This window comes from Triticum aestivum, chromosome 6D (genome assembly GCF_018294505.1).
Source record: "Triticum aestivum cultivar Chinese Spring chromosome 6D, IWGSC CS RefSeq v2.1, whole genome shotgun sequence".
Taxonomy (NCBI): Eukaryota; Viridiplantae; Streptophyta; class Magnoliopsida; order Poales; family Poaceae; genus Triticum; species Triticum aestivum.
Window position 1 is genome coordinate 156,155,782 of NC_057811.1, and position 16,265 is coordinate 156,172,046.

At 49.0% G+C, this 16,265-nt stretch overlaps 1 protein-coding gene, 1 long non-coding RNA gene and 1 pseudogene across 3 annotated transcripts; 1 reads left to right on the forward strand and 2 right to left on the reverse strand.

The window, feature by feature from the left end:
- The first annotated feature begins 4,391 nt into the window (after positions 1-4,391).
- Positions 4,392-5,420, forward strand: LOC123144265 (uncharacterized; annotated as a pseudogene).
- A 921-nt stretch (positions 5,421-6,341) lies between these two features.
- Positions 6,342-13,244, reverse strand: LOC123144264 (putative pentatricopeptide repeat-containing protein At3g47840). Of its 2 annotated transcripts, none has more exons than XM_044563350.1 (5): positions 10,112-13,244; positions 8,921-9,025; positions 8,205-8,283; positions 7,982-8,066; positions 6,342-6,606 (listed from the first exon to the last, which is right to left on the reverse strand). In XM_044563350.1, the coding sequence occupies exon 1, from the start codon at positions 12,926-12,928 to the stop codon at positions 12,053-12,055; it is 876 nt and encodes a 291-aa protein (XP_044419285.1). In that variant the 5' UTR covers positions 12,929-13,244; the 3' UTR covers positions 6,342-6,606; positions 7,982-8,066; positions 8,205-8,283; positions 8,921-9,025; positions 10,112-12,052. The 2 variants fall into 2 exon arrangements, with proteins under 2 accessions (XP_044419285.1, XP_044419284.1); XM_044563349.1 differs by having other exon boundaries at positions 7,982-8,069.
- Positions 13,245-13,911: 667 nt separating this feature from the next.
- On the reverse strand, positions 13,912-15,462 carry LOC123144266 (uncharacterized). The gene is made up of 3 exons (XR_006471353.1): positions 14,708-15,462; positions 14,407-14,522; positions 13,912-14,235 (listed from the first exon to the last, which is right to left on the reverse strand). It is a non-coding gene; the product is annotated as an uncharacterized lncRNA (long non-coding RNA).
- Between the last annotated feature and the right edge of the window lie 803 nt (positions 15,463-16,265).

Sequence of the window (16,265 nt, forward strand, 5' to 3'; positions counted from 1 at the left end):
ATCTTATACACCCCGCTGCTAAATACTGACTGACGGAGTAGCTTAGACACTGATACATGCTGAAATTTGAGATGGGCTCTAGGCCCATGTAGCAATTTCTGAAAAATCTCTAAGGGCCCATGTGGGTTATATGGCACTAGGTGTAGTGGGAAGTTTAGTCCCGCCCCGAAAGTGGAAGAGGAGTTGGACCTCCTTATAAGGGTTTCTCTTCTACATGCTATTGGAGCTTGAGAAGAGAAGAGGCCCTCGCGCACTCCTCCTCTATAAGTGCCTAACCCTAGCCGCCACGAACAGATCACATCTGCTCCACGCGCACGCCCACCGTTGTTCCCTTGCTGCTGCTGCCGCCGGTGACTCTATCCCGTCCGCCGCGTACACGGTCGACGGGAGAGCAGGTCTCCGAAACCACGCCCTTCTGGTTCCTGTACGGGGTGAGGGGCGAATAGGTTTTTGGGCTGCGATTACGCGACTGCTCACTTCCGATCGTCTACTTCCTCTACGTCCGCGTCACCTTCATCATCACCATGTCCACCGACGCCGAACGTGCCGCCGCCGAGAAAGCTGAAGCTGACAAGAAGGCCGCCGAGGACGCCGCTGCTGCCACCAAAGCCGCGGCCTCTGCATGGCCTACTGGAGGGTATAACTCGTTTATCCCGCTCCTACTGTTTTCTGTTTTAGCCATGCTAGCGTTATACGTAGATCTTTCTGCAATTAGCGTAGTATGTGCTAGTTTGACTGAATATCAGTATGCGATTATATGTGTCAATGCCATGCTAGTAATTTACTCATGGATTAATTTAATCGAAAAATTGCATATTTACTCAACAATACACCGGCGTTTTGGTCCTGGCCCCGTCGTCTCCGTTAAGCGGATCGTTAGAGTTGGGGTCGAGTACACGGCTCACTGCAAAACACAGAGATACTAATAATAATTCAGTCTGCTATGATGTTTGTTGCAACTTTCTGAAAGGATAAAAGGCGCACGAACTTTATAGAAAATGTGCACTGAACTGATTAATGGTGTTGTCTACCTAATTGGTTCAATAACAGCATTTACAGAAGATGTATTTTGTTGACTCTTCTCTTCTACTAGTATCTAAGATAATTACTAAATCTGATAAATCACATGGAATCGTCCAGCCAGTAGAAACGGAATGAGCCAGGCATGATTGGCAGTTAAAATTCTTTCATTAGCAGTCATGCGTACTATCACTGTCCTGAGCATCCACGACTGATCGACCGATCGAGAAAGGCAATGAAGCGACCACGACGACTCAGCCCCGAGTATTTGACAAAAAACTACCACATTAGGGTTACCGTCCCACAAAACTACCACATTTAAAAAAGTGACTGATAACTACCAATTTTTTTTAATTTTGTGACGAAAAACTATCACTTTCGAAAAATGGTCAGTTTAGATGATTTAAACACGTTTATGCCATGCGGGACCCATCCGTCAGGGCTGACGTGGAGGCAAAGTCAACTCTGTTGATTTTGACCGTTACGTTGACCGTTATTACAAGTGGGGCCCACCTGTCAGCATCACTCTTCTTCCTCCTCTCTCTTTGCCATTTCCTCGAACACCTCGTGTGCACTCGCAAGGCACCTCCGTCGTCCTCAACTGCCGGCGCTCACCTCTTTCCATGCCTCGATCCCGTCTGGATCGGGAGAGCCCGAGCTGCCCAACCACTCCGGCGACCGCCTCTCCCCCTCGCGTCACTCCGGCGAGGTCCTCTGCCGGCGACCACCTAGCTAGTACTTGCACGCACGAACCAACCTAGCTAGCACTCCCACAAACCTACAAGGCACGCATACGCTCAAGCATTGGCCACTAAATTCTTGTTCAAAGAATTAAACGGCAACACACACGCACGCTCAAGTATCGGCCTTGGTCCGAGCTACCACATGAGACCGTCGTCGAGGAGCTGCAAGAGCGAGAGTCCCGCCTGCGCACCGACTTGCTCGAGCACAAAATCCTCAAGGAGACCGTCGTCGAGGAGCTGCGTCAGGTGGTGGCCTCGACGGCCTCGAAGGAAATTTCGTCACCTTCAACAGCCGCTTCCACAGCTCCAGCCACCTTGGTTGCGCCACCGTTCCTGTCCCCAACCAACGCCAGTGACGTGCTGCGCCGGGGCGTCACCATGGAGGAGTTCGGAGCTCAAGCCCGGATGCACACAAGGTGTTCGAGGAAATGCCAGAGAGAGGAGGAAGAAGAAGAGTGATGCTGACAGGTGGGCCCCACATGTAATAACGGTCAATGTAACGGTCAAAATAAACAGAGTTGACTTTGCCGCCACGTCAGCCCTGGCAGATGGGTCCCGCATGTCATAAACGTGTTTAAATCATCTAAACTGACCATTTTTCAAAAGTGGTAGTTTTTAGTCATAAAATTAGAAATTTTTGATAGTTCTCAGTCACTTTTTTGAATGTGGTAGTTCTGTGGGACGGCAACCCCTAATGTGGTAGTTTTTTGTCAAATACTCCAGCTCCCCGCAGAGACATCAATCTTTTATTGTACCTACTGGTTAATCGCCGGCCACGGCCGGCCAATCTCATCTCCGCCGCTTCCACGCTGTTCGCTCGGAACATTCTCTGTTTCTCTTTGTCCCGTCGCGGCCGACGACGGAAGCGTTGGCGAAGCCGCGGCGCCGGCGCGTGCAGGAAAAAGAAGCCCGTGGCGATTGTTTGGGGCGCACGGATGCGATCCATTGACCGGACGAGTCACTGTCACTGGTCAGTGTACGCCGAGGAATATAAGCGGCTTTGCGGGGGAATGGTCGTCGCTGTCTGCACTCCTGGTTTCCAGATTAACGGTGAAGCAGTGGACATCTATCTGGCGTCAGTGCGCACAAACGCGGCAATGGCGTGCGTCAGCGCCCACGATAGCTCCCCTGGCCTTGCTTCCCTCTTCTTGCCTTGTGAATTTTGCATTACAATGCCTGTAAAGATTGAGTTTTGTACTTCCTCCGTTCTTAAATATTTGTTTTTTAAAAATTTCAATAAGTGACTATATACGGAGCAAAATGAGTGAATATACACTTCAAAATATGTCTATATATATTCGTATGTGGTAACGAATGTGGTAGCCCATTTGAAATATCTAAAAAGACAAATATTTGGAAACAGAGGGAGTAGATGGGTAGATTAGTTAACCAAGTTTTGTAGATGGCGGCGGGACTTCTCCCCGTCCCTGCCTCCCCTGCTGCTCCCCTCCCTGTAGCGTCGTCCCATCTCCGAGGCGGGCTATGGTGGTGCAGCTGGCGGCGAGTTGGGCCTCCCTGCCTAAATCTGGCCCACGACCATGGGCGGCTACTAGGCTACCATCTGCGAGGCTGGCGAGGTTGCGATGATTTCGGCAACGAGGTTGGCATGGTTGCCTGGGCCTGATGCTTCCTGTGTGTGGCACCGACGATCCGTGGCTTCACTTGGGCGCCGGGGCAGCGGCGGCCAGGCGGTGGGCCTAGTGATCTCCGCACGAAGTTATAGATCTATAGTCCCCTTTGATCTGGCCATCGGCGAGTTTCGGACTTCTCCTTCCAAGGAAAAGAAGGACTGATGTATATGACGCTCTTTGGATACCTTGATTGGATAGGGGCCGGTCGTGTGCACTCGCTACATCAGCGTAACCAGCTTTGCCGGGGTATCACGAAGCTTTGTTTTTGTTGACACCTTGGGATATGTCTGCACCAAAATTTCCAAGGGATTGACAGATGCGGAGAATGCCATGGCGTGATTGGAGGACCTGCAAGTGGCGAAGGCGGGTCTTGGATGAGATGAAGACTTTGCTTCACAGGCAGTTGTGTCAGATTTGGCTTGCCGGGTATGCTCCCGTCCAGACCGGACACGAGTTCCTGTGAGCCTGGTGGCGCGTGACCTGTAGTGGTAGCCTTTGCAAATGGGGGCGGCAGCATTGGAGGACATTTTGTTGGTGGTGCTCCTTTGAGTACCGAGTCGTGATTTCTAGGGTGAAAACCCAAGGTCTGGCTTTTATTGTTTGTGCCTAGCAGTGACCTTGTCGAGTCATTGTTTTGGGAACATGGTCTTTCTTCAGGGTGAAAATCTACGATCTCTGATCGGGCAACAACAACGCTTGTGCAGTTTCCTTCCTGGAGGTGTTGCTTTTGGAGAACCTTCTTTCTAGTCTGGGTGTTGTCTTTGGTAGTGGTTAGAGTGTTGCTACTGCGGGTGGTTGTTCACCATGGCAGGGTCTTTTTTTTTCTCTTTTTTTTGCTGTGTGCATCTTGAATGTTTTTAGGCATCTTATTGATGCAGAGAGTACTTAATATTAATAAATTTCCCTTTAAGAAAAACAAAATACTGTATTTCAGATTTAGTCTTAGCTGACTGTAATCCTATTATACTAGGGAATAAATTTTGAGTTTGCCCGCAAAAAAGAAAAAGGAGGAATTTCCAAGCAGTGCATGTGCTGTTACACAATTGGATAAGAAGCAAAGGATTGAAGTGATAAGTCATGTCTTCCTTTTCTTGTCGCTTCTCTGATCTCAGCACATAACCTCCATATATGCGCGACCATCCTTTAATCTCTCCGCACCAACGAACTTCAAAAACTATTCTCAACACTTGTGCACACGCAAAGATTCCATGGGAGCGAAGCTTTCCTGCTTCTCCAACCACGGAGGCATCCTCTCGCAGCAGCCACACCAGCCGGCGCCTGTCAGGGTCATTGCCGCCGACGGATCGCTGAAGGAGCTCCCGGCCAGCCCACGCGTCACCGTCTCCAACGTGCTCGGCGGCAACGCCGCGTCCTTCTTCGTGTGCAGCTCCGACGCGCTCTACTTCGACCAGAGCCCTCCGGCGCTGGCATCCGGGGAGGTACTCCAGGCGGGGCAGATATACTTCGTGCTCCCGGCGGCGTTGCTCTGGCGGCCGCTATCCAGCGCCGAGATGGCCTCGCTTGCGGTGTGAGCGAGCTCGGCGATCGCGGCCAAGAAGCCGCAGCGGAGGCGGGGGCGCCTCAGCGGCGGGAGGAAGAAGGTGCGCGTCATGCCGATGCACGAGGAGGTGGAAGACGGCGAGGACGTTCTGCTGAACGAGAAGCTTAACGAGCGGACGCTCGGGGAGTTCGCCGTGTCGCCGATGAGCCCAGAGAAGATCGGCGTGGTGGCGGCGCGGTCGCGGCTGAAGATGAAGCTGAAGCGCGCTCTGAGTATCATTCAAGAGGTTGCTGAGTGAAGCATTTCTCTAAAAGATAAATACTAGTAGTGTTTTTTTTTTTAGTTTTTGGTTCTGTTTGAAGCCATATTTAGGTTTAAGCCCAAATATTTAATTGGTTTAGTTGATTTAGGATAGGAAGAACATGTATTCTGGGAAAGGGTATGTGAATATGTCCCATGGTGTATGTGATTCACTATAGAATACTTATATGCAAGACTAAAAGAATGCAAAACACCGATTCTTGATTTGTTAATTTTCAGCAGATTCTGTTCTTTTTACGCATTCGCTAATCCTCAGGCAACTAAAAATTTCTGTAGCACGAATTCATATTAGTAGGGAGGACAACAGAGCGCCGAGCGCGAGACACGGATGCCGCGGACTCGATGGCGAGTGCGAGGCATCAACAAGTGGGAGCCAGCGACGCCACGGCGCCTTGGAGTCTCGACTGGTGTGAACCGGCGATGAGGCGGCTCGCCGCAACATCGATTGCCGGTGCGAGTCAGAGACTGGACTGTTCGGGCTGGGGGCTGCAGGATCGTTGCTGGCACAGAACGGGGAGAGAGGGATTTCGAGGTATGGTCGGTGTGGCCGTTGAGGGGAATACTGGACAGCGATGCGAGCGCGATCGTGCCGCCGATCGCGGGTGGCGGAAGCAAGCGGTTAGGCAATCATTTGTGAAATGGAGCGTAGCTGCCAAACTACATAAACAAAGCTTCAGTCAGCATATAAGCATATAACCAGAAATGCAACTGCGCGCTTAACCGAAGAAGTGAAGGACGCGTTACTTTTCTCGGAGCGTAAAGCAATGTTGACGGATAACGATCCTGACAACGATCATCATCGATGCCAGGGCAGCTTGCCGAGTCAACCAAACGGTTAAACAAGTCGCAGAGCGATTGGCAAGACTGCTCACGGTCGCGTCTTACTGAGGAATCGTCAAATGCACCGGATAGAAGGCAACGAACGAGAGAGCGAGAGGAGACGTCAACACGAGAAGTAGAGAGGAAGGAAGATGTGGCCTGTGGGGATCAACGATACGGTCAAGATCGGCCTCCTGAACCCGATAAACATTGCATTCCGGTCAAACCTCTCAAACCAGCATAGCTTGCAGGAACTTGTGCGACTTGAACAAAACTTGCGTCTCAAGCTCTCAACACAGCAACATATAACTCGCTTCCTTCCCGCCGAAAGATTACGAGCAATCATCTAGTGCACGAATTCTTGCGCAGACATTGTTAGCTGGTTGTTTTTCCTTTATTGGGGAATGCGTTCTCAAGTTAATAATAGTAGTATCAAACCCCCTTTTCTTCTAAGAGTTTCACCTGAAGATAAGTCCGACTACTAACCTAATCTCTGCTCCCCTTGCTCCTTCGATGAATCCCCTGGAGAAGAATTGTCAGCTCTGCTCCCCTTGCTCCTTCGATGAATCCCCTGGAGAAGAATTGTCAGATCGACACTGCAACAAGACATCTGCCCCATAACAGAGATGTAGCGGGACCATGTCCAGTAGTTCAACTTCCAAGATATATCAAGTAAATAGCCAGCAGATGAAGTTGTTTATCAATTAGAAAGGGTTACAGTACAATTACTTCTCAAATACAGTATTATAACTGAATTGTTGCTGGCAATCATAAATTACGAGGGAGCTTAGCTAGCACGAAGATGAACTGCGAGAAATTTCTAAGCAGTTCAGCAGAATGATTTGTGATTGGTGCTACTGATTTATTTGGTGCTCGGAGTGAACTGTGATTGGTGCTACTGATTTATTTGCTACTACCATATGATGGTTGAACTGTAGCTGATCAACTGATAGTTGAATTGGCAGTTATGAGAGAGAATATAGACAATCTGCTGAAAAACTGATTGTGTATATCAAAGAATCTTTTTAGACCATTGTGTATATAAAAATTTAGACAACCAAATTTAGACATGCTATTGGAGAATGGAGAATGGAGAATGTAAGAGCATCTCTAGCATATCCCCTATTCTAAAAGTGCAAAACAGAGGCACCAAGAGGATAGCTTGCGCCCCCATCTTGAAGCTGTGTAGCCACCCCCTTCAGTCTGCCATGCGCCGGTTGGGGAAACTGCTGCCCCTATGCCGGAGGGGCGTGCCCTGCCCGCCAGTCCTGTGACGAGGCCCCGTCTGCGCTCGGTGGTTATTGCCCCTGCCACTTAGGATGGCAGCCACCTACCGCGGAGATCCGGCCATAAAGAAATCGACTGGGAAATTGCCAGCTCTCGCCGGGCGCGTGACCATCGTTTATACGCCCAGCTTAGGATCCCCTACCTCAAGATATGCCAGTTTAGGTTCTGTCATATCGTGTCCTCGATTAATCCGACTGATCGTTGACCGACTGATGGAATCCTCCTTGTGGGTGCCCACACCGACTGATAAACCCCCCTGTTATTAGCATTGCCTTGGACTGTAAAGATCATGAGCTTCGGCCTCCATGGGCCTTAGCTGGATAATATATCGTCGTGGGCCTACCCGGTGGGAGATAACCTCATCAGAACAGAGGTCATCATAAGGTGACGTTTCAGGAAATACAAACATGCAATAACTGGAACTAACTACTGCAAATCATCATGCCCGAATAGCATGTTCAGAATGCCAATTACGACTGACTTGGACGTGCCTGAGTTGAGCCATTGGTGGTTCATACTTCATAGTCCATAGCTTTTTTAGCTCAGTGTTACGTCAAGACACTACAGAACCTATCTTAAATTAATAAAAAGGGCAAGAAGAATAGATGTAAGTTAATCTACTATGATGCTCAACTTACAGAAGGGCAGTGAGTTCAGACCTTGGTGCAGTAGGCAGGTCACTTGAGATAGTTAGCACAAATCATCACACTCGGCAGGTCATCATCAGAGAGAATGATTGCAGGACTGCTGGAGGTGCGTAGCCATGATCAAATTTTATGTGATCCGCAAGTTCCACAAAATTATCAGAAGCAAGGGCTCAGTAACGAAAATTGAATGGTTACAAAAAAAATCAACAACTTCCAACAAAAGACAAGCACATACATCCCAATTATCTTGTTCTCCAGCGTCATCTCTCCAGCTCATCCTCTGAGAATACCTGAAGTGTGCTTAGTAGAAATACCTGCAATCCCCAGTTGTCAGTGGACAACAACAAAATGTATTTTTCGACTGTGCGGACAGTAAGAGACAACACCAGAGAAGAGTGAAATGTATAAAATGAGAAGTGAACATCGAGTGCATGTCACCCTATAGGGCCCATGTAAGGCTCATGAGTTACAGATCAAAGTACAGAAAGCACTCTCACATCTAAATACACCTGAATGGACAGATGTAGTAAAAGGACAGAGGGCAAGTCAACTGCCGAAGCAAAATAATTACTTTCAGAAACAAGTATAAGTTTATACATATTGGATTAAGATTGCTTAAGAAATACACAGGGTTTAAAAAAATAAGGAAAGGGTTTTTGCATTGTCAAATTAAAGCATTACTGCCAAGTTCCTCTAAAGATAAAATGCTAGTAGGAAACAGCAACCTAGTAACTTTATCAAAGGGAGTAGAACTCATATAAACTACGAAATGTGGAGCCCTGATAGCTTCTAAGTAACAATACATCTACTCACACTCCCCAGTTTGTGAACTGGGGCCAACCTAGCCATAGTGTAATTCAAAAGCTTCTTTCAGATGGTGTAACTGAAAAGCTGTCCCAAGTTACCTAAGTACTAAAAAACAGACGAGAGCAGCACCATGATACAGCATACCTGACTGAATCCTGAGTTAAAAGCCTCCAGTTGTCTTGAGATTCCACTTTTAACCGTAGTGTCGACAACAAAAGAAACATATTCTTCCAAACTCTCATCAGTTACCTAAAAATAACATGAGTAATTTAGAGAATACTTTTAAATCTGCTGAGAAGCCAGCAACTGAGAGTGCAGTCATATCAGTTACATTATCTGAGGTACCCTCTGAAGAAAGCACATATTCTGGATACCCTGGGACCGCAAAGTCAATGGCAAGATCCTCAATTTACAACCTCATTAAGACAAATCAGATGTGTTCTGGTATATCCCCCATCGAACATGACTTAGTATTTCTTTTGACAAGTGCTTTGAATTCCATGAGGGTCGTTGCCAGTTCAGGATCAAATGAATTGATACCGTATATATTAAGCTCCTAACAAGAAATGCTTACTATATAGACTAACAAAAGTAAGAAAGCGTAATAAACACGATATACATTTCAAAAATGTAGGGTCCAAGATACCTGTCCTAGGATAAGCTTATAAAATACTTTAGAAAATGGAATGTCAATAATTCTGCCATCCTTAATTGCCTTTGTGATGACTCCTTTCAGATGATCATCTATATTCCTTTCATAGATGTAATTTTTTTTCTATCTCCTTTGATTTGTACATTCTAACTAAACTGAAACTTATTCAATTATATCCCACAAAAAAAACTTATTCAAATATATTCATTTTTCTTATTTCTTTAACTCTGTATGCGCATCAGCACATGTGCACATCAGTTCTAAGTTTATAGATGTTGTTAGCTCGAACTTAGATACTTTGCTGATAGTTATCCTGTTTCTATCATATTTGTGGTGGCACCCCGGTGACCCTGACAATGACCAAGATTAGAGTATTTGGCGGGTAGGCAAGTACTACCTTCGTTCCAAATTATAAGATGTTTTAGATATTTCAATATGGACTACATACGGACTAAAATGAGTGAACAAACACACTAAAACACGGCTATATACATCCAATTCAGAAAAAAAAAATAGAACATCTTATAATTCGAAACGAAGGGAATAGCAATTATCTCAAAATGACTAAAGGCATCAGCTCTGCAAACCCAGACTCAAAATTATCGACCAGAGTGATGTCTACCCAGCTTCAGCTGAATCACCACCTAGCTATCAATATATTTGTCAAGAATCAAGATACTAACCAATTAGTATGATATACAAGTTGACACGACTTTGGGTGCCATCTAATGTGGCCTGGCTTCCTTCAAAAGAAGGGGATCAGTGAGGCACACACTTCTTAAGAGAGAAAAAGACATCAATCCCCCGTCACATCATTGTCTGGTCCAAGCCTTTGTGCAATGCCGCAAACATGTATTAGTCCATAGAGCAAGGAGTGATCTTCAATGCAATTCTGATGCAGATATCAGAACTTTTGTTGCTCTGATCTGTGGTAGACACAGAACTGCTACTTTTGGCACCAGCCTGAGCGCTGAAGCTTCAACGGAGAACTCTTGCCTCATACATATATGCTGCAGGCAATCAACCATCTTATCAAAAGTGTACCAAGATCAAAGCCCCAGTGGTAATACCAAAGAACTACTAGTATTAAATCAGTACTTCAGCACAGCAGCAGAACTTTTAAGTCGCATGGCTGCATTAGCGCTCATCGTGCCAAGGACTTCTATATATATTTTTCTCTTTTCAAGCCTATCTCCTTCTGAAATTACTCAGTTATAACTACTACTGTAAGTGTTAACCATTAGCTCTACCTCAGATGCTAAATTCATCTGATCGGGTACATACCGAGCCATTCCAACTCCATAGTAAATCAAGTCAAGCATCTCATAGATCAAATTGTCTTGGGGGTGTGTCCGGTCACCTGCAACAAACACCCCAACTCCCCTCTCCTCCCCTCCAACTGTGACTGATGACCAGCCTACTCCTTTCACAACCCCTTTCTGCTTCATCATATGTCTCTCTTGTGCTGCCTCACACCACTGTCCCTTGCTGGCGTATAGATTTGCCATTGCCACATGTGCTCCTGCACCCCATGGCTCTGCCTCCATTACCCTCTCTGCAGCTTTCTTCCCGGTTTGCTCTTCCCCTCGAGCTGCACATGCCCTAAGCAAAAATGTCCAAACAACTCCATCTCTTTCATTAGCTGCCATACCACCAATCAACTCCTCAGCCTCATCTATTCTACCAGCTCTGCCCAACAAATCCACGACACAGCCATAGTGCTCCTTTGACGGCTCCAGTCCGTAGCTTTTGCTCATTGCATTGAGGTACCTCAATCCAAGCTCAACTGCCCCAGCATGACAGCAAGCACTGAGCACACCAATGAACGCAACATGGTCCGGCTTTAGCCCAACACGGCACATTTCCTCAAACAATTCAAGTGCCCTTTTGCTGTGGCCATGCTCAGCATTCCCGACGATCATCGCGGTCCATGAAACCACATCATCTTTCGTGTGATTCAAAAATACTCCCTCCGTCCCATAATATAAGAGCGTTTTTGACACTAGCTAGTGTCAAAAATGCTCTTATATTATGGGACGGAGGGAGTACAACATCAGCATCTGACATGTTGCCGCTCTTTCCATACATGTCAATGAGCGCGCTCCTGACCATGGCATGGTGTTCAAGTCCAGCAGCGACAGCAAGTGCATGGAGTTGGCGACCAGCGTCCAGTGACGCAGCAGTTGCGCACGCACTGAGGAGACTGGCAAGAGTAAACTCATTCGGACGAGGACAATGGTGCCGTCGCATTTCAGTAAACAGGGCGAAAGCCTCCCCGGCAAGCCCTTCCTGTGCATAGCCTGATATGATTGCACTCCAAGAGACAACATCCTTGGCAGCACTTTCCTGGAACACGGCATCGGCTGCAGACAGACGACCGGCGGCGCGGGCATAGAGTGTGACGAGTGAATTGGCCACCGAGCGCGAACTGGCGAACCCTCTTTGTGCAGCTTGCGCGTGCAACTGCTCTCAAAGATGTACACACGAAATATTTGCACACGCAGCAATAACTGCAGCGTATGTGTATTCGTTGGGCCTTGCCGCGTTTGATGCCCCGTCACGAAGCATCGCGACGAATGCCAGGATGGCTTCCTTGGCACGACCAGTCTGCGCGTAGGAGGATATCACAGTCGTCCACGCGGCAACGTCTCGCGAGCCCATGCGGCCGACCGCAGCCAGTGCGCGGTGGACGTCCCCGCAGCGCGCGTACAGCGTGGCAAGTGCGTTGGCGACGTAGGGCGTGGCGTCGAAGCCGAGCTTGGCGCAGAGCGAGTGCACCTCACGGCCGCGGACAGCAGCCCGGTGTCGGCGCACGCGGTGAGCGCGGCCGCGAAGGCGTGCGAGTCGCAGGGCATGCCGGAGGCGCGCATCTCGGCGAAGCAGCGGATCGCGTCGTGGCGGCGGCCGGCCCGCGCCAGTGCGGAGATGAGCGTGGCCCAGGAGACCACGTTCTTGAGCGGCATTTCGTCGAACACCCTGAGTGCCAGCGCGAGGCGGCCGGCCTTGGCGTAGGCGTCGGCCAGCGCGAGGCGGCCGGCCTTGGCGTAGGCGTCGGCCAGCGCGGTGGCGACGAAGACGGAGGAGACAGCCGAGGAACTGACGGCGAAGGCGTGCAGTGACGCAGCGTGGCTGGCGTCGACGGCCGCAGCGCAGGCCTTGAACGCGAGGCTGAGCACGAAGGGGTCAGCGGCCGGGAGCGAGGATGCGCGGATGCGGGAGAAGAGCGCCATCGCGCCGGCGACAACCCCCGCCGCGGCATGGCCCGCGAGGAGGGCGGAGTAGGAGGCCTCGTCGCGGTGCGGCGCCCCGTCGAACAGGGCCTGCGCGTCCAGGAGCCGGCCCGACTGGACCAGTCGCTTCAGGCGGGCGTTGAGGTCTTGCAGTGGCAGCACGGAGAAGACGGGCGGTGGGTGTGGTTCGGGACGAAGAGGAGCAGCTTCCGCCCACATGGAGCGACCGAGACGATGAGGTTTCACGCGGGGAGCGAAGCGCGCCACCATTTGAGTCCCCTCGGCGGCCTGGAACTCCTCCCCGGCCCGCGGCTGCGCTCCTGCCCAGTCCCCACGGCTGCGCGGCGTGGTTTCTCCTCTGCGGTACGGCGCTCGACCGGCCGGAGCTGGGCTCTTCGAGGCGAAGCGCGCGAGAGCACGACTGCAGGAGACGGCCCGCGCAAACCCTCCTTTTCCGGTTCTTTTTTTCCCCTAAACTAGGACACATGCCCGTGCGTTACAACTCGAGAAGAAAATCACGTCCCTAATCGCTCAAGAAGTAAGGACGTCATCATCGCTCTCCTTCCATCCGGCTCGTATTTGCACAGCCTAAGAAGAGATTGCATTGTTTAGACTCGTTGCAAGAACCAGGATTGGTCGGGTCGACTATGTACTTGTAAAGGATTGCTAGATCCATTTTTCCACAACCTGGGAAGAAAAATCTTGGTACCAAAGGAAAAATATCTTGAGGAATGAGGAAGGCCACATCTCTATCTAAAGAGGATAGTTGGTACGATAAATAAACCAGCAACATCTGCCTGAACTGTACTTTCAAATCAAGGCCTAGTTTAATGTGACAGGGCCAAAATAACCATTTTCATGAAACATATAGTCAATTTTCTGTAAGGGAACATATAGTCAAATTGTCCACTAATGATCGAAGAGTGCAGTTCGAAGGGACTGTCCAATCTACATAAGTTATGACCACGATTTCTACATTTCCTAACTAAAACAACATTGTCTAACCATTGGCTTAGGCATACAGACTCTAATACAAATTGCAAACTGCTGAGAAGTGTAGACCTGTCGTTGTTTTTTGGTGACCATACAAATTTAGTTGAGTGAATAGATTTCAATTATAGTGATAGCTCGAGCCAAGAACCAAAAAAGTAGTCACATTAGCTATAAACGTCTAGCAATCCAAAGAGGTGTTGGCACCAGAGGAGCAACACTGAACATCATCATAATAAGGTATATCCCGAGAATATTTAAAATGTAAAGTCAGAATCATGAACAAAGATAATATGGCACACACTTAAATAATGGGAAAAAACAGGACATGTTTCTTACAATGTAAAAAATAAGTTCTCTCGACAACTAAATCAAGTTAAACAATTGGTATGTTTAATCATGTAATATCATATGTACACTGAAGAAAGGACAATGCCAATCTTGAAAGGGCACTTATATTTGATAGAATTCTTCAGTTCACCTGCACTGTGAAAGGACTTGAACCGCATATTTGATGCCATTATCCAATGACAGAAGCTCTCGATGCTCTCTAGTGTGTGACTGGTCACATTCTGGATGCTTTGCATCTGGAAGAAGAAAATATGTCAACACGGAGCAAGATAAATAACACCTAAACCGAAGTAGTAGATCGGGTCATCTGCTTTCAGATATGTCAGGTTCACTGTTGTTATCTTTGCAACTTGACGAATCTTTTGGATTAAGTGAGCAAGCCCACTTGTGATGCTGCTGATATTTACCTTCTGAAAAAACCATGGGTAACCAACTGAAGTGTGCTTCCCCTGCTTCAGTAGTCCTCTCATCACCACCCGATGGCTGTTCGATTGCACATTGACAAAGGCATATATGCAGTTTCCTAACCAGGCCAAATAGATCATATAAGTCTGACTTGGATAATTTGGAGTCGATATTGTTCTTTTTTTCTCTCCCAGCCGCATGTACCATGTTGCCTTCTTACTGTCTCTCAGCATAAGCTATAAAGATGTATAATACGTTTCACGCCCTGTTCAACCGGATTTTAGCCAACTGAGATGAGCTTACCTTCTCTAGCTCCTCCACGTGCGTGATATTCTCCATCTTCGGGCCTCTACCTCTTTGCCTGTTGCGGCCAGTTCTGCATTAACTTTTGATTCCGCTGACGAGATTATTTGTCTCTTCCTCCGCTGCCCACACAGCCGCGATTTCCTCCAGGAGCGCCTTCGTCGCCTCGTGCCTCGTAGGCTCGTACTCCGCGGTCATCGCTGCCGTGGCGGTTGCACCCAGGAACCTCCCCACGACGTCCTCCCCATGCACGTTCGTCACAACAAGCTGCAGCGTATGGTGGGGCCTCCAGGGTGCTTGGCCGCCGGGGTGCCCGACCATCTCGCCATCTCGAGAGGACACAGGGGGATGGGGGCGGCGAGGCTGGCCTCCTGGATCGGCCGCTCAGTGTGGCTTCGTGGAAGATTGCAAGCAAAGGACGCCGCCGGTTGGTGTGCTCCGGCGTCGCCGCGTGGACGGTGATGCTGATGCTGTGGTGCGGACTCGGTGGAGGAACTGTGGAAGGGATCTCGACGGGGACGACTTGGGAATCGCTGGCGTTGGCCTCGATCATTGTTACTACGGACTTGCAAATCCTCCGAGGCTGAGATCTCACGGCTGGGTAGGAACGTAGGAGAGGAGGGTGATGGTGCCCACGGCGGGCTGCGGTTCTGACGCTCCCGGCAGGCCCAGATGAATCGCATCGTAAGATTGACCTGGCCCTATGTCTCCTCGAGTGCCTCGTCTGTTGTTTCTTCACCTCCTCATCAGTGGCATATTCATGGGAGGCGTTAGGGTCTTAGGGAAGGATTAGTCAGAGTCCGGGTCATGAGGGATGTAGAGTTCGACTCCAACTCCAACTGAGTTTCATATCTCAGGGACAAAAAAACAGGGGTGGGCAAACGTGCGTGTGGATCGAGCAACGAAGCGTCCGCGCGGGCTGGTATGTCAACCGCGGATATGGGCTTGCAAACAAAATAAACTTATGAGCCAGGAGGTTCGTTTTGTTTTGGCAACAAAATAGACATATGGGCTGACCTCTACGTTCCTTCTTTTGTTTCGTTTGCACGTACTTCATAAAATAGAGTCCGAACAAAACTAAACAACAGCGTAGGCGTGAAAACAATAGCGGGACCAAATAAAACGAGACAAAACCAAGAATAACACCTCCCTTTAATAGTAGGTATAGATACATACTTCATCGTGCACGCGCACGATTCTGGCTTCTCGAGCGGCCGCGCGTGAGCCGTCGGATGTGGCTGATGTACTGCGGCGGCATCGTGCGAGTGAGCCAGTCACCATGTTATCTTTGTGGCCAGGAGGAGGATAACTTTGATCATCTTCTGATCCAGTGCGTCTACTCGCGCCAAGTATGGCACAACATTCTTTCCAGCACGAGGGCTACCCCTGCCCTTGCACCGGTGGTGAGCGATACTCTGGAGTCATGGTGGGGCAGTACCAGAAATCGGCTTGATGAGGAGACACGTAAAGCTTTCGATAGCTTGGTGATGCTAGTGTGTTGGCATCTATGGAAGCAAAGGAATGAACGGTTTTTCCGCTCGGTGGCCACACCCATCTC

What these genes read in the sequence shown, in the direction of transcription:
- LOC123144264 (XM_044563350.1), bottom strand. Translation starts at nt 12,928, where the DNA reads ATGGTGGCGCGCTTCGCTCCCCGCGTGAAACCTCATCGTCTCGGTCGC.